General features: G+C 32.9%; 3 protein-coding genes and 1 long non-coding RNA gene across 4 annotated transcripts; all 4 read right to left on the minus strand.

The window, feature by feature from the left end:
• Nucleotides 1–1,004: 1,004 nt before the first annotated feature.
• LOC145959105 (uncharacterized) lies at nucleotides 1,005–1,382 on the minus strand. Its single transcript, XM_083077251.1, has one exon. The coding sequence runs from the start codon at nucleotides 1,380–1,382 to the stop codon at nucleotides 1,005–1,007; it is 378 nt and encodes a 125-aa protein (XP_082933377.1).
• Nucleotides 1,383–1,496: 114 nt separating this feature from the next.
• Nucleotides 1,497–2,825, minus strand: LOC145959107 (uncharacterized). The gene is made up of 2 exons (XM_083077255.1): nucleotides 2,438–2,825; nucleotides 1,497–2,395 (listed from the first exon to the last, which is right to left on the minus strand). Exons 1-2 carry the CDS (start codon nucleotides 2,823–2,825, stop codon nucleotides 1,497–1,499), a joined length of 1,287 nt encoding a protein of 428 aa, XP_082933381.1.
• Nucleotides 2,826–4,055: 1,230 nt separating this feature from the next.
• Nucleotides 4,056–6,107, minus strand: LOC109788714 (uncharacterized). Its single transcript, XM_020347512.1, has one exon. It carries the CDS (start codon nucleotides 6,105–6,107, stop codon nucleotides 4,056–4,058), a length of 2,052 nt encoding a protein of 683 aa, XP_020203101.1.
• Nucleotides 6,108–16,815: 10,708 nt separating this feature from the next.
• LOC145958897 (uncharacterized) lies at nucleotides 16,816–18,108 on the minus strand. Its single transcript, XR_014434444.1, has 2 exons — nucleotides 17,230–18,108; nucleotides 16,816–17,076 (listed from the first exon to the last, which is right to left on the minus strand). It is a non-coding gene; the product is annotated as an uncharacterized LOC145958897 (long non-coding RNA).
• Nucleotides 18,109–18,740: the final 632 nt, after the last annotated feature.

An 18,740-nucleotide genomic window follows, 5' to 3' on the forward strand; every position in this document is an offset into this window, starting at 1 on the left:
GAAGGATATTTGGTGCTCAATCTTGGCCGAGTGAGGGTTCTCGAGAAGGTTTACTTAACCATCTTAACCTAAGTGCGTGAGCTTGGGAAGGGTATTCGGTATTCAACCCTGGCCAAGTGAGGGTACCCGGAAGGGTTTACTTAATCATCCTAACCCAAGTGCATGACCTTGGGAGAGAATTGCATTGTCCTTAGCCGAGTGAGAGTACTCGAGAGGGTTCAAAGTTGTTCAGGCTTGACCGAGTAGGAATACTCGGGAGGGTTCAAATTTGTTCATCCTTGGCCGAGTAGGAGTACTCGGGAGGGTTCAAATTTGTTCATCCTTGGCCGAGTAGGAGTACTCGGGAGGGTTCAAGTTGTTCATCCTTGACCGAGTAGGAGTACTCGGGAGAGTTCAAATTTGTTCATCCTTGGTCGAGTAGGAGTACTCGGGAGGGTTCAAATTTGTTCATCCTTGGCCGAGTAGGAGTACTCGGGAGGGTTCAAATTTGTTCATCCTTGGCCGAGTAGGAGTACTCGGGAGGGTTCAAGTTTTTCATCCTTGGCCGAGTAGGAGTACTCGGGAGGGTTCTAGTTGTTCATCCTTGACCGAGTAGGAGTACTCGGGAGGGTTCAAGTTTTTAAGTGTTAGAGTAACTCGAGAGCAAATGTAAGGTATTCCTTCAAAAGGGTTTGTTTCATTGATGTGGTGCCTCATTAAAAATCTTTTCTCAGAAAAACCTCTTTCACATTTTTATAAGAGGACAAAACCTGAGAAAAGGAAAAGAGTGCACCGAAACAATTACATAATGTTTGCTAACTAAAGTAGTGCTTCAAGTGTGTGACATTCCAAGTTCGAGGGACGATCTTCCCATTGAGTTCTTCGAGTTTATAAGCTTCATTATTGAGATTGTGCCGCACTCGAAACGGCCCGTCCCAATTGGCGGCTAATTTTCCATGGAGCCTATCCTTTCTGGCTTCCCCGGCGGCTCTCCAGACAAGGTCACCTTGGTGAAACTCTCGGGGTCAAACTTTGGTTCTGTGTTTCCGGGATGCTCTTGTTCTACATGCTTCCATGTTTATGAGTGCCTGATCTCTCGCTTCTTCAATCAAATCTAGCTCCACGCTAAGTGCTTCGGCATTGGTTTCCTCGCTGAATTGTTGCTGCCTCAGTGATGGCTCCCCAATCTCGACTGGTATCATGGCGTCCGTGCCATAGGTTAGCCGAAAGGGCGTTTCTTTGGTGGAGCTTTGCGGGGTGCATCTGTATGCCCACAAGATTTCGGGCACGTGATTGGGCCATTGTCCCTTAGCCTGTTCGAGCCGTCTCTTTAGCTCTCTTAGGATGACCTTGTTTGCTGCTTCGGCTTGACCATTGGACTGAGGGTGCTCTACAAACGTCATCCTGTGTTTGATATGAAGTCCATCAAGAAATTCATTGAAACGACGGTCCGTGAATTGGAGGTCGTTGCCCGTGATGAGAGCATGAGGTACCCCGAACCGGGTGATGACATTTTTCTAGAAGAACTTTTGTACATTGCTCGCTGAGATGACGGCAACCGCTTCTGCTTCGATCCACTTTGTGAAGTGATCGACGGCCACTATCAAGAATTTCACTTGCCCTTTTGCTGGCGGGAATGGCCCCAAGATATCCATTCCATATACAGAGAAGGGCCATGAGGTCGTGATGAAGTGCAGATCTTCGACTGGTTGATTCGTTAAGGGTCCGTGTCGTTGACACGGTTGGCATTGTTGAACGAACTTGGTACAATCAGCCGTTAGAGTCGGCCAATAGTAACCGGCCCGAACGACCTTAGCTGCGAGAGTTCGCCCTCCCGAGTGAGTTCTGCATATGCCTTCGTAGATTTCTCGGAGGACGTAATGTGCTTGTTCAGGTGTTAAGCATTTCAGAAGGGGGGACGAGACGCTCCTCTTATATAGCTCTCCAGCTACTAAGGTATATCGTGCGGCCATGGTTCGCATCTTCTTAGCTTCAAGGGGGTCAATGGGTAGCTCTCCAATCAAGAGATGGTTAACTATGCCGGTCATCCAATTAGGGCTTCCTTGCTGGATGTGCAAGCATTCGGCTCCCTCGATGCTTGGACTTGGTAGTTCTTGTTGTATCATGTTGCGCAAGTGGCTAGCCTTCTTGCTGCTTGCTAGCTTGGCCAACTGGTCGGCTCTTACGTTGAGTTCCCGAGGTGTGTACTCAACGTGGACGTCTTCAAAATTAGATTTCAATTTTTGGAATGCATGGAAGTACAGAAGTAGTGTTGGCTCTTTGATTTGGAATGTGTCGTTGACCTGTCCTGTCACTACTTGTGAATCACTCCAACATTTGACCCGTTTGATGCCTAGGTCGTTTGCCAAACGCAAGCTAGCTAAAAGAGCCTCATACTCGGCTTGGTTGTTAGAAGCTTTAAAACTGAATCGGAGTGATTGTTAAATCACTATGCTACCCGGACCCTCCAATATCACACCAGCTCCACTGCCTTGCTGGTTTGATGATCCATCTACGTGTAGAGCCCACAAGCATGGTTCAGGTGGTAATTCCGGAGAGAATTCATTTATGAAGTCAGGCATGCATTGCGCTTTGATGGGCCCTCTCGGTTCAAAGCGAATGTCAAATTGAGACAATTCAATGGACCAGGCGACCATCCGCCCTCCGAGTTCGGGTTTCTTCAGGACCTTGACGATTGGGCTATCTATCTTGACTACGATTTTGTGGCTTTGGAAATAATGACGGAGGCGTCGGGCTGTGTGTACCTGAGCCAGAACTGTTTTCTCGAGATGTTGGTATCGGGTTTCTGCTTCTTGCAAGACTCGACTGATGAAGTATACCGGCATTTATTCTGTTCGCTCTTGTACCAGAGCTGTGCTGATGGCCTTGTCGGACACCGCAATGTAGACGATCATGTCTAATTGAGGGTCCGGTTTAGATAGCAGTGGTGGCGCGGTAGCACTGTCTTAAAGTTTTGGAATGAGGACTCACACTCTTCGGTCCATTGGAACTTGGTGGTTTTCTTTAATAGGGACATTATGGGCCTTGATTTATCTACCATGCATGGTAAGAATCTGGCCAGCGAGGCTATGCGCCCGGCAAGTCGTTGGACTTCTTTCACATTTCGTGGACTTCTCATGTTGACAATGGCTTGACACTTGTTGGGATTAGCTTCTATATACCTCTTCTCGACAATATAAAACCCAAGAACTTTCCGCCGGCGACTCCAAAGGTACACTTTGCCGGGTTCAAGCGCATGTGGTGCCGCCTTACCTCATCGAATATTTTTCCAAGATCCCGAATGTGGTTATTAGCAGAGGTAGATTTGATCACCATGTCATCCACATATACTTCCATGCACTTTCCTATGTGTTGGTGAAAGATCTTGTCCATGAGTCGCTGATAGGTTGCCCCCCGCGTTTCTCAAACCGAACGACATCACTTTGTAGCAAAAATTGGCTGACTCGGTGATAAATGCAATTTTTCCTTCATCTGGTGGGTACATGGGTATCTGATTATACCCTGAGTATGCCGTCTAGGAAGCTTAATCTCTGGTGACCGGCTGCTCCATCGACCAACGCGTCTATGTGTGGTAGGGGATAGGCATCTTTTGGGCATGCCTTGTTCAGATCTGTGTAGTCGGTACACATCCTCCACTTGCCATTGACCTTCTTGACCATTACTACATTGGCCAACCAAGTGGAGTACTTAACTTCCCTGATAAATCCTGCTTGGAGTAGCTTGGTCGTCTCCTCCTTTACGGCTTGGGCCCTTTCTCCTCCCATCTTTCTTTTCTTTTGGGAGATGGGCTTGGCATCTCGGCACACTGAGAGCCAGTGATAGTGAAAACTTGGGTCGATGCCTAGCATGTCATCCGTCATCCAAGCAAAGAGGTCCGAGTACTTCATGAGGATATGCTTGATATTTCTTGCCTCGGCCTCTGATAGTTGGGAACTCAAGTAAGTCACTTGTTCTTCGTTTCTCCCTAGTTGAAACGGGATTGTTGTTTCTATTGGTTCGACCTTGTGTTCGTCTTCAATTCTCGGGTCAAGTTCTAGGTCTACAATCGGCCCTTGCTAGCAGACATTGCCGATGACATTAACATCTCGCCTTGGCTTTGGAGTTGGCTGTACCTTTAGGCTGGCGAAGTAACATTCGCGGGCCGTCTTTTGATCGGCGTGCAGAGTGATAACCGTTCCTTCTTCAGAGGGGAACTTCATAGCTAAGTGAAGGGTGGAGACAATAGCTCGGAGCTTGTTCAGGGAGGGTCGGCCTAATAGGATGTTGTACGAGGTATTAGCATGCATCACCACATATCGTACTTTAATCCTTCGTTTTTGTTGTTCCTCCCCGAAGTAGGTGTATAGGTCTATCGTTCCCCGGGTGTCCACTCTTTCGCCCGAAAATCCAACCAAAGGCTCGTTGTAAGGTGTCAATTCGCGCTCGGGTATACCCAGCTGCTCGAAAGTTTTCCAATATAAGATGTCGGTTGAACTTCCCTGATCCACCAACGTCTTCTTCACTATACAATTGTTGATCTCTACTAAGATGACCATGGGGTCGTCTTGCACCGGATCGACACCCTGGAAGTCCTTGTCGATGAAGGTAATTGGTGGCATGTGGACCGACCTTGCCCGGGTTACTGCGTTGACCGATCTGATCGCTCTTAGGTGTCTCCTTCGTGCCGAGGATGTGGCTCCGCCTCCAGCGAAGCCTCCGGCTATTGTGTTTATCACCCTTCTGGGTTGATTCTGGTTTCGTTGCTGATCATTCCTCTCCTGAGACTTTCTTCGTTCCCGTGATCTATACCTCGGGGGTGCTCTTTCACGGTTCCCCCTTCCGGACTCCCTCTTATCATGGTAGCTATCATATCTCTTTCTACCTGAGGATTGGGTGAAGTTTTGAAGGTGGCCTGACTTAACAAGATCTTCAATGAGATCTCGGAGGGTTGTGCATTCCTCGGTTGTGTGTCCTCTGTTTCTATGAAATTGGCATGTTTTGGTTTTGTCCGCGTGAGGCGGAGTCATAGCACGACGGGGGACCGTGAGGACTTTTGTGGCCAAGGCCTGCTCCAACACCTTGGCTCTGCTTGTGTTAAGCGGCGTGTACTGTGCATATCTAGGTCCCCTATTATTCCTCTCCCTATCCGGCACGTCTCGAGGGCGAGACCTTGGAGGTTGCTCCTTTTCCGCTTCTTTCTTCCCAAGGAAGAGGTCGGGCCGGTTCTGATTCCTGAACTCGGCCAACTCTTCCATCTGCATGTACTTGGTGGCTCTTTGTCTCAGGTCATCCAGGTCTCGGGGTGGCTTCTTACATAGGCTATTTACGAAGGGCCCCGGCCTTAATGCTGTGGTGAGGTGGTGCATTGCCACTGCAGGGTCTAGGTCTCGGATAGATAGGGTCATCTTCCCGAACCGTTCCATGAAGGTTCTCAGTGGTTCTTTCTTATCTTGGCGAATATTGACCAATGCGATGGAGGTGAGCTGATGGGGTCGGCTCGTCGCGAATTGTATTATGAATCGAGAGGATAAGGTTGTGAAAGAGTCCACTGATCCTGGGGGGAGTCTTGTGAACCAATTCAGTGCTGGTCCTTTTAATGAGGTTGGGAAGACTTTACACATGATGGCGTCGTCATCGGTGTATAACCCAACTTGAGTAACGAATGCATCTAGGTGTTCTTCGAGGTCAGCGGTTCCATCATACTTTTCTAAGCCCAAGTTCTTCCAATTGTCGGGCAACCGGGCTCCGGCAATGTCTGGAGTGAATGGCGTCTTCCCTTGCCTTCGTTGCTGATCCATGGTCGTCTTCGTCGCTCCGCCGGGAGGCCGAGGATTGCTTGTCTCCTTATACCATCCTGATGATTCCCCTTGGTCATGCGTTAACTGAGTGTTGGGGGTGCCGCGGGATGGATGCCAGGAACGATTGTCGCTCCTAAGTTTCGCATTCTCCTTCCTTAGGAGTGACAGCTCGTGTGCGTCCTTCTCCCGAAGTCTCTTCAATTCCAGCATTTCGGCCTTCAACTGTTCTATGGCTGATGATGGGTTGGGGGGTTGAGATCGATCTACATAGGATTCCTCCATCCCTTCCTCATTGTGATTAGTCTGCTGTCTGGTGGTATCTCGGGGCATCCCGAAGGGGTGGGTTGCGTTCTCTTACTGGCTCCTTGTTGCTACCATCTTACTTCAGGGTCGAGAACCGTTTCGGTTTCTGCCCCACAGTGGGCGCCAAAATGTTCCTGCTTAGAAACACTCCTCGTCGTTCCTTCTTGATCTTCTGTCTTCGGTGCAGACCGGATACTGTCCTCGGAGGGTGGGGGAAGGTACCTGCAAAGGTACTCCGACGCTCAAGTCAGTGTTTGGTTTGGAGCAATGAATGCTACAGTATTAAATAATCATACCCGTCTTTCTGTCACATCAATAGTATTTATAATGATGTATTTTGGCCTGATGGGCCTTTCCAATCTATAGCCTAACAATCTATAGGCTTTATGTTCTGATTATGATTATCATAAACTCTTATTATTTAATCTTGATTAAGACATGATAATCTTAATAATAAAAGGTTCTCTAGTACAGAGTGCATCACCGAGTTGGAGAAGCTTTCCACCAAAAGTTATGACTTAAAGGGTGTGCATATGTTGACTTAAAGCATTTCTTTTTTAAATACTTTTACTTGCATCTATTTTCATATTGCATGTCTTGACTAGTATTCGTTGGTTAGTGCCTTTGTGGTTCCATTTTATTATTCAAAAAAAGTTGGTTGATTTTTAGTAATTGCAATTGTTTTTATGAATATAAATTGACTGTTATATATGTTATTGATTTTCATGAATTTTCTATGGCATTTTTCTTAGCATGGTTTAATTATCTGTTCATATATTTTTTACTAGTTGCATAAATTGCAAGTTTAAATGAGGGGCTATAAATGTTGTATTGGCTAAATTGTTGTCTCTCTTATTTTCTTTAAATTTATAGTGGTATAGAAGAATAACAGTAATCATATATATTTTAGGCACTCATATTGCAAGAATAGGTAGACCACATATATTTCTTGTCTTCTATATTATTGTTGATTTAAGAGTCAATTGGTTCATGTTGGTAAGGCATTATTGGGGAGGATCTTGAATTTGTTAGTGTGATTTTTGTTGTTGTCATTTAGTAGCCAAGTTAATCTTGATTCAAGATATTTTTTCATTATATATAGATTAAAAAATTGTCTAAGAATTATACATACATTCATTGCAGGTTAAATCAGAAAGAATCTAAAACTAAAGAAGATCTTTTTTAAAAAAAATATCAATCTACATTGGTTGAGGTGAGAACAAATGTAGATAGGGATGTACATTCTACATTGATTTTCATCATAACCAATGTAAATTTATACATAAATCTACATCAGTTTAGGCAAGAATCGATGTAGCTTTATGTATAAATTTACATCAGTTATGAAGAAAATCAATGTAGATTTAAGTATATATTTACATTGGTTTTCCAACAAAATCGATGTAAATTATGCATAATCTACATCAGTTTAAAAATTCATGTAGAAGTGTATCCATTTTCTAAGTCATTTTATTCTACACTGATTTTAGAATTGACGTAGATGATTTTAGAGAATTGATGTAAATAATACATCCTGTAATAGTAAGAGTACAAATAAAAAATAATAACATTTCATTAGAAAGCAAAAATAACACATTTCAAGAGTTATTTTTTTTACACAACATTAATTATTCAATAAAGAGAATAATTAGTTATATCAAGCATGAAAATGAATAAATTGGGGTTTATGATATATATATATATATATATATATATATATATATATATATATATATATATATAGAGAGAGAGAGAGAGAGAGAGAGAAAGAGAGATTCGTTTACTCCAAGAGTAAGTACTTACTCTGTTCAATAACTCATGTTCTACATCAAATTTTAACGATCTAACCGTTGAAATTAAAGTTCTTAATGCATAGATTAAGTCTACAAATTTTTAAAAAATTTGAAAATCATTTGATACTTCATTTTATTCATTCAAATTGACGGATAATCATGAAATCATTTTATACATTTATTTGAATTAACGAAACGAAGTATCAAATGATTTTTAAATTTTTAAAAAATTTACAGATTTGATTTATGTATTAAAAAGTTTAAATTCAACGATTGGATCGTTGAAAATTGATGTAGAACATTAGACTTATTCTTGGAATAAATGAATTCCTCCTTATATATATATAGAATTTTTTTTTATATATTTACAAATACATATGAAAACATGTATATTTAAGAAGTATTCAAAATTTTAGTTTATTGATTATGAAAATATCAAATAATATATAATGTAATATTTTAGCACATGCACATAAACATTATAAATGTTTATTTTATGGATTTGAGTATTTTAAAGTGAAGGGATTTTACTTTAGAGGATAAATTGTAATAATAATTTTTTATTAAAAAATCAACAATAGATATTTTAATTAATTTTAAATCTTATTATATATGTATTTTATTTTATCGTGATTATCAATTATTAATTTTTTAATCAACAATTGTGAGTGCACTTTATCTTCTAAAATACACTCATTTATTTTAGAAGAGCTAAATCCTTATTTTATATAGTTATAATTTTATAATAAATAATTTTAAATGTTCAAATTATAATATAATTAAAATTTATAATAACTAAATATTTTTAAACATATAAATTGTATTTTATACTTATAATAAATAATTTATAGTATAATGCAAAGCTATTTTCAATTATCGGTAATTTAAAAAATAATGAAATTTAGTTTAAAACTAAAAATACTCTCATATTTATTTTTAATTATTGATAAATTGCAATAGATGAAAGCTTGAGAAAAAAATCCATAAAACACTCTCGTTAAATAATAGTCCAATAAAAATATTTTCTTTTAAGATAACCATTTTAATTTATAATGAGAGAAAGATATGTAGTCAATCAAAACTTCTAATTTTTTTGAAATAACTAAAAAATAACTCTTTTCAATTAGGTTAGCCCATTTAAGGGTAAAGTGACACATATGATCACAAAACTAGGCCCAAATTATAGGCCCAAATTAAAATTTGAACTTTAATGATTAACTCTTATATATTAATTATGAATTTTTATTTTATACAAATTTTAGGACTTCTTTTTTAAACAAGAGAGCTTTTTTAAAATAACTTAACTTATTATTTAATTCGGGCGTTAGAACATTTTAAGATTTTTTCTTTAACAAGAAATTTTTTATAAATTCTTTTTAACTTCTTATCTAATTCGATTTTTATTTTTATAATTATTTATGAATTAAATTTTTAAAATAAATTATTAATAAATAAAAATAATATTATTCTATAATATATTATTTATCATAAACTTAAAATATAATTTATATATTTTAAATATCTATTAATATAAATTTTTAATATGATCTATATATTCAAATATAATCATTATTTGTATATAATTTATTATAAATTTTAGTTATATATAATAAACATTTAACAAGTACACTACAATGACTAAAATACTAATTACAAATGAACATAAATATCAAATCATTTGTGCTGGTAACTTTTGTCATTCAAAATTAATTTTAAAAGTTTTAAAAATTAATTTTCAATCAAAGATTTTATTTTTTATTTTTGTTTTAAAGGAGTGAAAAATTAATTATGATTTGAATATAAATCTTTGTATTTGAAGACTCCAACGCATACTCCTTCAAAGCAGTAATCACCGATTTTTGTGAAGTGAAAATGGAAACTCACGTCTCCAACTTAATCAATGACCATATGGAGTATTTGAAGAAGTAGAAATGCTGCCCTTTGGGGCAATAAACCTTCCAAGAAACACTATCCAAGCTGCCAAAGACATCTTGCACAAATCAAGAAAAGCAAAACTTGTACAAGACTATCGACCACAAACAACAAAGCTAATACACCACCAAATGGCCCCTCCCTTCAGGAGGTTACTTGAAATGCAACATCAATGCTGCATTCTTCCTTTAAAACAAAAGCTTTGGATTAGGGTGCATGCTTGAGAGACAATAAGGAACACTTTGTAAAAGCCTTTCTACTCTACATGCCAAAAGTAAGTGAATGGGAAGGTCACCATCAAGTCTTCATTGAAAATGATCGTAAACAAGTCACATATGACATCTATAACAAATCTCTCAACACCACTGAATATGGAACCATCATGTATAAATGTAAAACCTTCCTTAGACCTATATCAATTAAAAGACAAGTCAACCTAATGACTCGCATTATTACAAGAACATGTAAGTTTAATCATTATCCTTACTCTACAAACCTGACCATGTCCTGTATTGTAAACACTAATTTGAAATAATATGAGCATGCTTTTATTAAAAAATAAATAAATAAACCAAACTAATTTTCATTATTTTTTAATTTTTGAAAATAAAAAATGAAACCCTCAAATAAGCATATTTGCTAAATCTTTAAAAATATGTAAATGAAAACCATTTTATTTCTCTTATTCTTACGTACTCAAGAAAGATCCTTTCACTCTTACTCTCTCTCCCTCATTATTTATATGTAGAGAAAGGACAAATTTTATATGAATGAATTCTTATGTGAGAATGAGAATAATAAATTTAAACCATGTAATTATATATACAAGTGACAAATTTGGGACCTGAGTCAACATGGACAATTTATTTTAAAAATAAAAAATTAATAACAATTTATTGTGGAAAGAAATGAAATGTGTAAATTAAGTGTGTGTTTAAATTATTATTAGAAAGATATCAAACGTTTGTTTGTGCATTCCAAAATACAAGACAAAGAAGTAACAACATATTGATAGACTAAAAAAAAAAGTGAATTACGGTTAACGGAACAGTACACAAACACATTCTAAGCAAAGGGTAGAGTACTCGAAGAGCTAAAAGTGGCAAAAAAAAAAAAAAAAAAACGATAGATACTAGTCGGTGAAAGACAGTTTTACGATAGATGTGTTTTAAAATAATTTTTAATTTTCGTAACTAAAACAAAGCCGCTATTAATCGGATTAATTGGACCACTAGAATTAATTTAGTAATTGGGTAGGGAAGAATTGGAGTAGTTAGAAGCATGATGACCTATATCAATCCTCGTTGCGACCATATTTGTAATCTTCTCTATTTTAAAAAAAAAAAAATCGGATTAATTCAGTTGAAATTTGATAATTATTTTTTACATAAATCTATCTTAACCCAAATTATTATGATTGGTGGAGTAACAATGTTTGATGACACCGGAATCGTTTGTTTCTGCTTTTCAATGCTGTCCTTCAGTTTGTACTTCAAATCTGGGGAATTTCTAACTAGCTACCAAATGGGTCTCATTAGTTATGCATTGGGCCTATGTTTGGGCTTTTTTATCTTGAGGCTCTTTGCACCCGTATTAAGAACAAAATTCTAAAGCCTTTTCAATAAGCCAATAATCAATTGACAATTGTGTTTTCAACAGTAAAAAAAGTAAGGTGTGCAAATCATTGATCTCACCATCTAAATGATTTTTTTTTTTTGGTACATAGGAATGGAAATAGATTGAGTCTTACAGATTGTACAAATTTTGAATATACGTTTTTAAATTTAAAGTTTAAGGGGGTGTATTGGTTTAGGATTTCGTAAGATTTTAAAAGATTTTTTTTGAGTAAAAAAGTCCATTGGTATTCAATCAAGATTTTATGTCACTTAAAAACAATCCAGTGGTATTCAATCTGGATTTTCAAGATTTTTTAAAGAGTCCATTAAAATTCACTGGTATTCATTTGAGATTTTTTACAACTTAAAAACAATCCATTGGTATTCAAAAATATAAGGATTTTAAAGGATTGTTGTGTGAGAGGGATTTTGAAGGACTTTCTAGTGTTATCTATAAATACCAGATTCATAAAACAATCCCATCCAAACCCATCGGATTTTGAAGGATTGTTTGAAGTGATTTTTCAAGTGTTTCAAGAATTTTGAAGTGAGTTTTTCATTTTTTTTATGCTCCTGTCTTCTCCATTTTTTCTCTACTAATAATACTACATTATTGTTCATTGCTCATATATAATATTGTAGTACTGTTCTCATCTCATTCCCCTATTTTGTGAAACTCTGATATGTAAATGATAGTATTATTGACTTGCTCTATTTTTCTGTTCGTTCTCTTTAATTGACTTGCTTTATTTATTCTATGCAGTTGAATTTGTTCTTTTATATAACACAAAAAAATGCTTGAAATTTCAAATTTTAAGTGACAATTTTTTTTTATAACACACCTCAAGAAAAGAAAAAGGTGAAAGATGAAATTGATATCATAATCTCTACAATATATATATATATAGAGGAGGGTTCAAACGACACCGGTGTAACTTTTACTAAGTGTTACACCGCTCAATAACTTTATATTGAATGTGAATTTTGAAAATCCAACCGTTAGATTGAAAGTTCATATCTCTTAGATCATATATATCAAATTTTATATTAATCTAAGATGATTTGATACTTCATTCTCATAAAACAAAATTGACGTAATATATACATTTCAAAATATACTAAAATATGAACGCTTTGATTACCTTCAAGTTGTTGTTCAATTTTAACAAAATTTGATATATATGATCTAAGAGATATGAACTTTCAATCTAACGGTTGGATTTTCAAAATTCACGTTTAATATGAAGTTATTGAGCAGTGTAACACTTAGTAAAAGTTACACCGGTGTCATTTGAACCCTCCTCATATATATATATATATATATAAGATGAATTTGTTAGGGTTTCTGTGAGTAGAATGAGATGAAAATGAATTTTAGCTGGGGAAAGAACCCTCTCAACATAAAAACTGCAAACTCTCTTCTTCCCTTGAATTTGTTACTTTTATCCCTCATCCTTTTATGACTCAACAATTATTTTATTTTTTTTACTATGAATTTTTCTTTTTTATTGTTATATTGTGAAATTAAATTTTTTTTTATATTTTAAAAAAAGAAAATTAACATAAGACATTGCAGTACCTAATTTTTTAGGGTTTAGGATTTATGTCTTCATTAACTTATTTTTTAAAAAAGAAAATATTGTTAAAATATTTGTTAGAATAATTTACATTTATAAATATCGTTAAAAATTATTAAATAATATATAACTAAAATAATATATATATATATATATATTCTCTATATCTAAATACTTTCGTTTATATAAAAAAAATTATATATCTAAATATTTTCTCAGTATCGAATATACTAATTTCTTTTTTATATAAAAAATTATCTTATGTTTCTATATTTTCGTTTTTACATATTTTTTTTATAATGACTGAGGTATTTGATCCATTTAGATAACCAAAATATATTCGATCTTGTATGATTGGTATGCTTCTAAAAATAATAATATAATATAATTTTATTGATTTTGTCTCTTATCTATAATTATTTATATAACTAGTTTTCAACATATATTGTTTTAGTAATTCAAATGGGAGATTCAAGAGGAAATAATAAAGAAAAAGGAAAAGAGAAAGAAAACTATGAAGCTTGGACAAAGGAGGATTCCGATGAATTGTTACAATTGATAGTGGATGCTATAAAAAGAGGATAGGATATTATGGAGAATTATCATTATTATTTATCTAGACATTATTATTATTTTTTATTATTTTTGTCTTTGACTCTTTTGAAATTTGAATGTATGCATTTTTTTAAATCTTATCAAATGTCAAAACTCCACAAAATCTCACAGAATCCATTAAAATCCTGATTTAAAAGTCTTGCAGAATTCATTAAAATCCTGATTTTAAATCTTATGGAATCCTGCAAAATCTTAAAAGTCATGAAAATCCTACAAAGTCTTTTAAAATCCGCAGGATTTTTTTTAACTAAAAAAATCCTTTAAAATCCTAATCCAATACACCCCCCTAAGTCTTACTCCTTTTACTTAATTTAATTTTCCTTTAAAGGTTTATCTAGTTTAAGAACTTTTTCAAATATAAATATTGGAATTACTTTATCAGTATTTATTTGAGTGGATGTATTTATATTTAAAGGAGGGTTATTATTTGTTAATTTTATAAGGCTATTTCATATATGATTTTATAATTATAAGATATTATCCATTTTGAATCTAAGTCCTTATGATTTTTTTTGTGATCTCTCAAAAAGTTTCTCTATCATTGAAATATGTATGATTTAAATTGTTATTTTTTTCTTATTTTATTGATATAAAACATTATTTGTATCCTAACATTAAACTTGTCATCTAATAATAAATAAATAAACAAAAATAATTTTAAAGAAATTATTAATCTAAATTTATATAAAGATTAAAAAGCTTAAGTATATATATATATATATATATATATATATATATATATATATGAAGTATATCAAATGAGATTTTTTTTTTGGAAATAAAAATTAGAAATTTGAATCATTAGATCAAAATTAAATGATAGGTGCATGTGATTTTTTAAGTAATCATATAAAAAAATTAACAACTAAGAGAGTATTATTTTTTAGTTACATGCCACATTTTGTTTTAGAAATAAAAAATTAAAAAAAAATATCGTGAAAGGAAATAGCAATTTCAATCCATTTATAAAACTTATATAAAACTATATAAAAAAAATATTTACTGCATAATTATATAATTTCTTGAACTTTTTGGGTTTAAATAATAGTAGTATAAACCTGCAGGGTGTTTTAAACCCAAACCCGCGGTTTTCTAAACACACTCCTGTTGTAACATTCCAAAAAAAAAATTAGGCTGCCAAAATAATAATAATTAAGTATAACTTTAATGCTAATTTTATAATTATTCTACATAATTATGTAAAACAATATTTTAAAAAAAACTGTTTTACATAACCATATATTTTTTTAAAAAATTTATACTCGTCTTAGCCCGAGTCATTGCACCCCTCTGACCTAGGCCAAGGGTGACTTGTGTTAGAGAATATATATATATATAGAGGAGGGTTTAGATGTAACTTTTACTAAATGTTATACCGCTTAATAACTTTATATAAAATTCAATTGTTAGATTAAAAGTTCATATATCTTAGATCATATATATCAAATTTTTTAAAATTGAACAATAACTTAAAGGTAATCAAAGTGTTCATATTTTAGTATATTTTAAAATGTATATATGACGTCAATTTTATTTTATGAGAATGAAGTATCAAATCATCTTAGATTAATACAAAATTTGACATATATGATCTAAGAGATATGAACTTTCAATCTAACGGTTGAATTTTCAAAATTCACATTTAATATAAAGTTATTGAGCGGTGTAACACTTAGTAAAAGTTACACCGGTATCGTTTGAACCCTCCTCATATATATATATATATATATATATATATATATATATATAATTTTTTATGTAATTAATTTTTCGCTAAATTTTATTATCTCTCAATCAAATTAAATTAGTCTAAAACAAAATTTTAGAACACTAATATAAAATAAATAATAATAATAATATTAATAATAATATATTATCACCATTATTATTTATAGAGAAATATTAAAAATACTTTTTTATTAGTTAAATTTTATAGATCAAATGTTTTGTTTACTTTTTTTTATTTGATTTAAATTTTAGGAAAAAATAAGAAATGAATGAAAAGAAATGAGATCCCTTTTAACTAATTTTAACTTACCCTACAATATTAGGACCGGAGGAGTTGAAGAGCATAGGTGTGTTTTGCAACATTTTAAAGTATAATGTGTAAAATATTTTTATTTGTATTTTTAAATTACAAAAATATAGAAGTAAATTAATTTTTTTAAATATTTCTCTTTTCTTTGTAAATGACTAAGAAAAGAGATATATTCTTTTCATTTTATTAAAATTTTCTTTTCTTTTTAATCAAGCAATATTTCTAATATGTCATTTTCTTTCTTCCCTTCCGATAAAATTTCATCCTTTCCCTTTACTTTGAACGCACCGGATTCTTAAATAATTAAAAAAATAAAGGATGTTAGAGAATTATAATTGAGAGAGGAAAATGAATAAAAGTTTCTCTTTCATATATCCATAACACATATAAATATAATAGTCTAATTTGATATATATATATATTATAGATAATTTTATCTTTTATTTTTTAAATAATAAAAAATAATATTAAAAATGAACTATTTTTATAAATATAAAACCTTAAAAATCAAATACAATACTAATTGATATAACAAATATTTATAACTTTTAAATATTTTTATTAAATAAAATATAAATATTTTCATCCTATTAGTCTTAATAACTCTTCTAGTTAATACTATCTTTGAGATACTTTTATTACCTTTTTTTTTTTACAACATTTATAACTTTCTATATAAGCTGATTGATTATAGAACCTCCACAAATATTTATTGATAAAGGATTAAATATGTTTTAATTTTTATAAATAGAGAAATATATACTTTAAACAACTAAAAAATTGTCTAATTTTTTTATAAAAACTACACCCGTCATATTTTTATAAGTAACAGATATAAAACATGATTTTTGGGGATTGAAAGCAAGCACTTCCCTGTCTGTAAGGAGTAATGATATATTTGGTCTTGAAAACATTTTTTTTTCTTCTTTTTTACAAATTATAAACGGTCCAGTTCTGCATTATTAAAGTGTGTGGCCATTCTTTCTTCCAACATTTCATCAGTACTTCTAAAAGGAAAATATGACGCCCCGTTACAGACAAAAGATAGAAGAAACAGACGATGTGTCCACCTTAAAAAGAAACAAACAGACAAGACTTTCACATCTTTATTTCGTACCGATTAAGAACTGGATTATTCAGATAATTCAAATGGCAAAATAAAAGGATAAAAAAAACCATTTATTATTTATTTTGACAGAAATAAAATACACAAAACATTGCATCTCCTCCTCACTATATATAAATTAACAAATTTTTATTAATTCAATTTATATGATATATATATATTCTCAATTTGTATGTCATTATAAACAGTAAACACCAACTAAAATACCCACAATCCATATGAAGCAAACTTCCCTGGCATCATCTTCGGCACGGTTGGTCTCCTGAACCATCACGTACAGCACATAATCATAAACTCATCTACCAAGAACAATATCACCAAATGACCAATTGGACATTGAAAAATAAATAAAGAAGAGAAAAGAAGGGAATGGACAAACTTAATTAATCTTATGTATATATTTTAATTAATTAATAAACAATATAGTCCTATGAAGAGATCAATACTCTTACCTTAGTGACCAGCACCGGGGCTTGGAATATCACCGTGTTTTCTATAGAAGTCATAATCATAATCATCATGAGCTTGATCATGTTCTTCCATTTCTAGAGGATTATGTGAGCCAGTGACCTTGCCATGGCATGCAATGCCACAACCCTCTTTGCTTCTTAATCTTCCCGTTGCTACAATCTCTTGGCACATGATCAATGACAGAACAAGAGTTAGCAGCACAATGAGCACAAACCTGGGATTAGATCCTCGCGTAGCCATGTTTTATCGTCTAAGGAAAGTTGAGAAGATCGATCAGAGAATAACTTCAAAAGTTGTCAAGGCAATGCCTGTTTCAATAATTTATAGACCACTATGATCATAGCATGTTTAATCTTTTTCAAAAAGTAGGGTACATGGTATAATTAGTTTCTCACAAAGTTAAGGGCCACAGAGAGCACAAGACCATATTGCTTATCTCTATTCACTGTTGCTATGTTTTTAGTTAATGCATGCCAAAAGGCAATTCTTCTCTTCATGTTTATCCTTTATTTCTATTTAAACTATATATTTTAAAGAAATATATAGTTAGGAGTATTGAGCCAGACATGATTAATGTATGTCCATTCTTTTTGCATATATAGCGAGGACATGCACCATCCTCTTTGTTCAAATTTAGCTTAATATAATAATGAGGCTACGTGATTATGTGTCTGGCCTGATCCCTTCACATATGACATATCGAATACTTTCTACATACGTCGCAAATACTTTTCCTGAGAGCTTGCTTATTCGGGCCAAGAAATCATTGCGCCATTTTAAATTACATCTAAATTTATTTTGAGTTTAAATATAATGAAACGTTGAGTTATTTTATTCAAAATTAACAATGAATAATAATGTTCGGTATGACTAATGTCGGATGAGTGCGTGCATATGCTGTAAGGTTGAGAAATTCTTATATATTTTAATCTTGACAAAACTAATTAAGCATTTTGAATTAACAAAGATTCTTTAGAGACACAGTTGTGTTACGGTACAACATGTATACCATATGTTATGCATCCATATATCTTTACATTAATTTAATTTTTATCATCATTTAAAAATCTAGTATCAATAAAAATATTCATATATTTATAACCACATGTTCATTCATTTATTCTAATGGTGTGTAACTTTAATTATAAATTCTAACAATAATCATCAAATATGTAGTAGAAAAATAATTATTTTGAAGTCCTATCAAATATCATAATATAGAAAACACATATATATATATATATATATATATATATATATATATATATATATATATATATTACCTATATATATTCATTCTAAGTATTAAAAAAGTATGATTTTTGAACATACTCATTCACACTCAACTATTTTCTCATCATCTAAAAAGTCCTTTTGAGAAAAAAGAATGTGAAGAAAAAAAAACTTATATATGAGAAAGCAGCTTATCATAATAATAATAAATAAATAAAAAAGACCACAAGAAAAGCTACATGCATGCATCCTTGTTCGG

Source organism: Cajanus cajan, chromosome 6 (assembly GCF_000230855.2).
Source record: "Cajanus cajan strain Asha chromosome 6, NIPB_CcT2T_4, whole genome shotgun sequence".
NCBI lineage: Eukaryota > Viridiplantae > Streptophyta > Magnoliopsida > Fabales > Fabaceae > Cajanus > Cajanus cajan.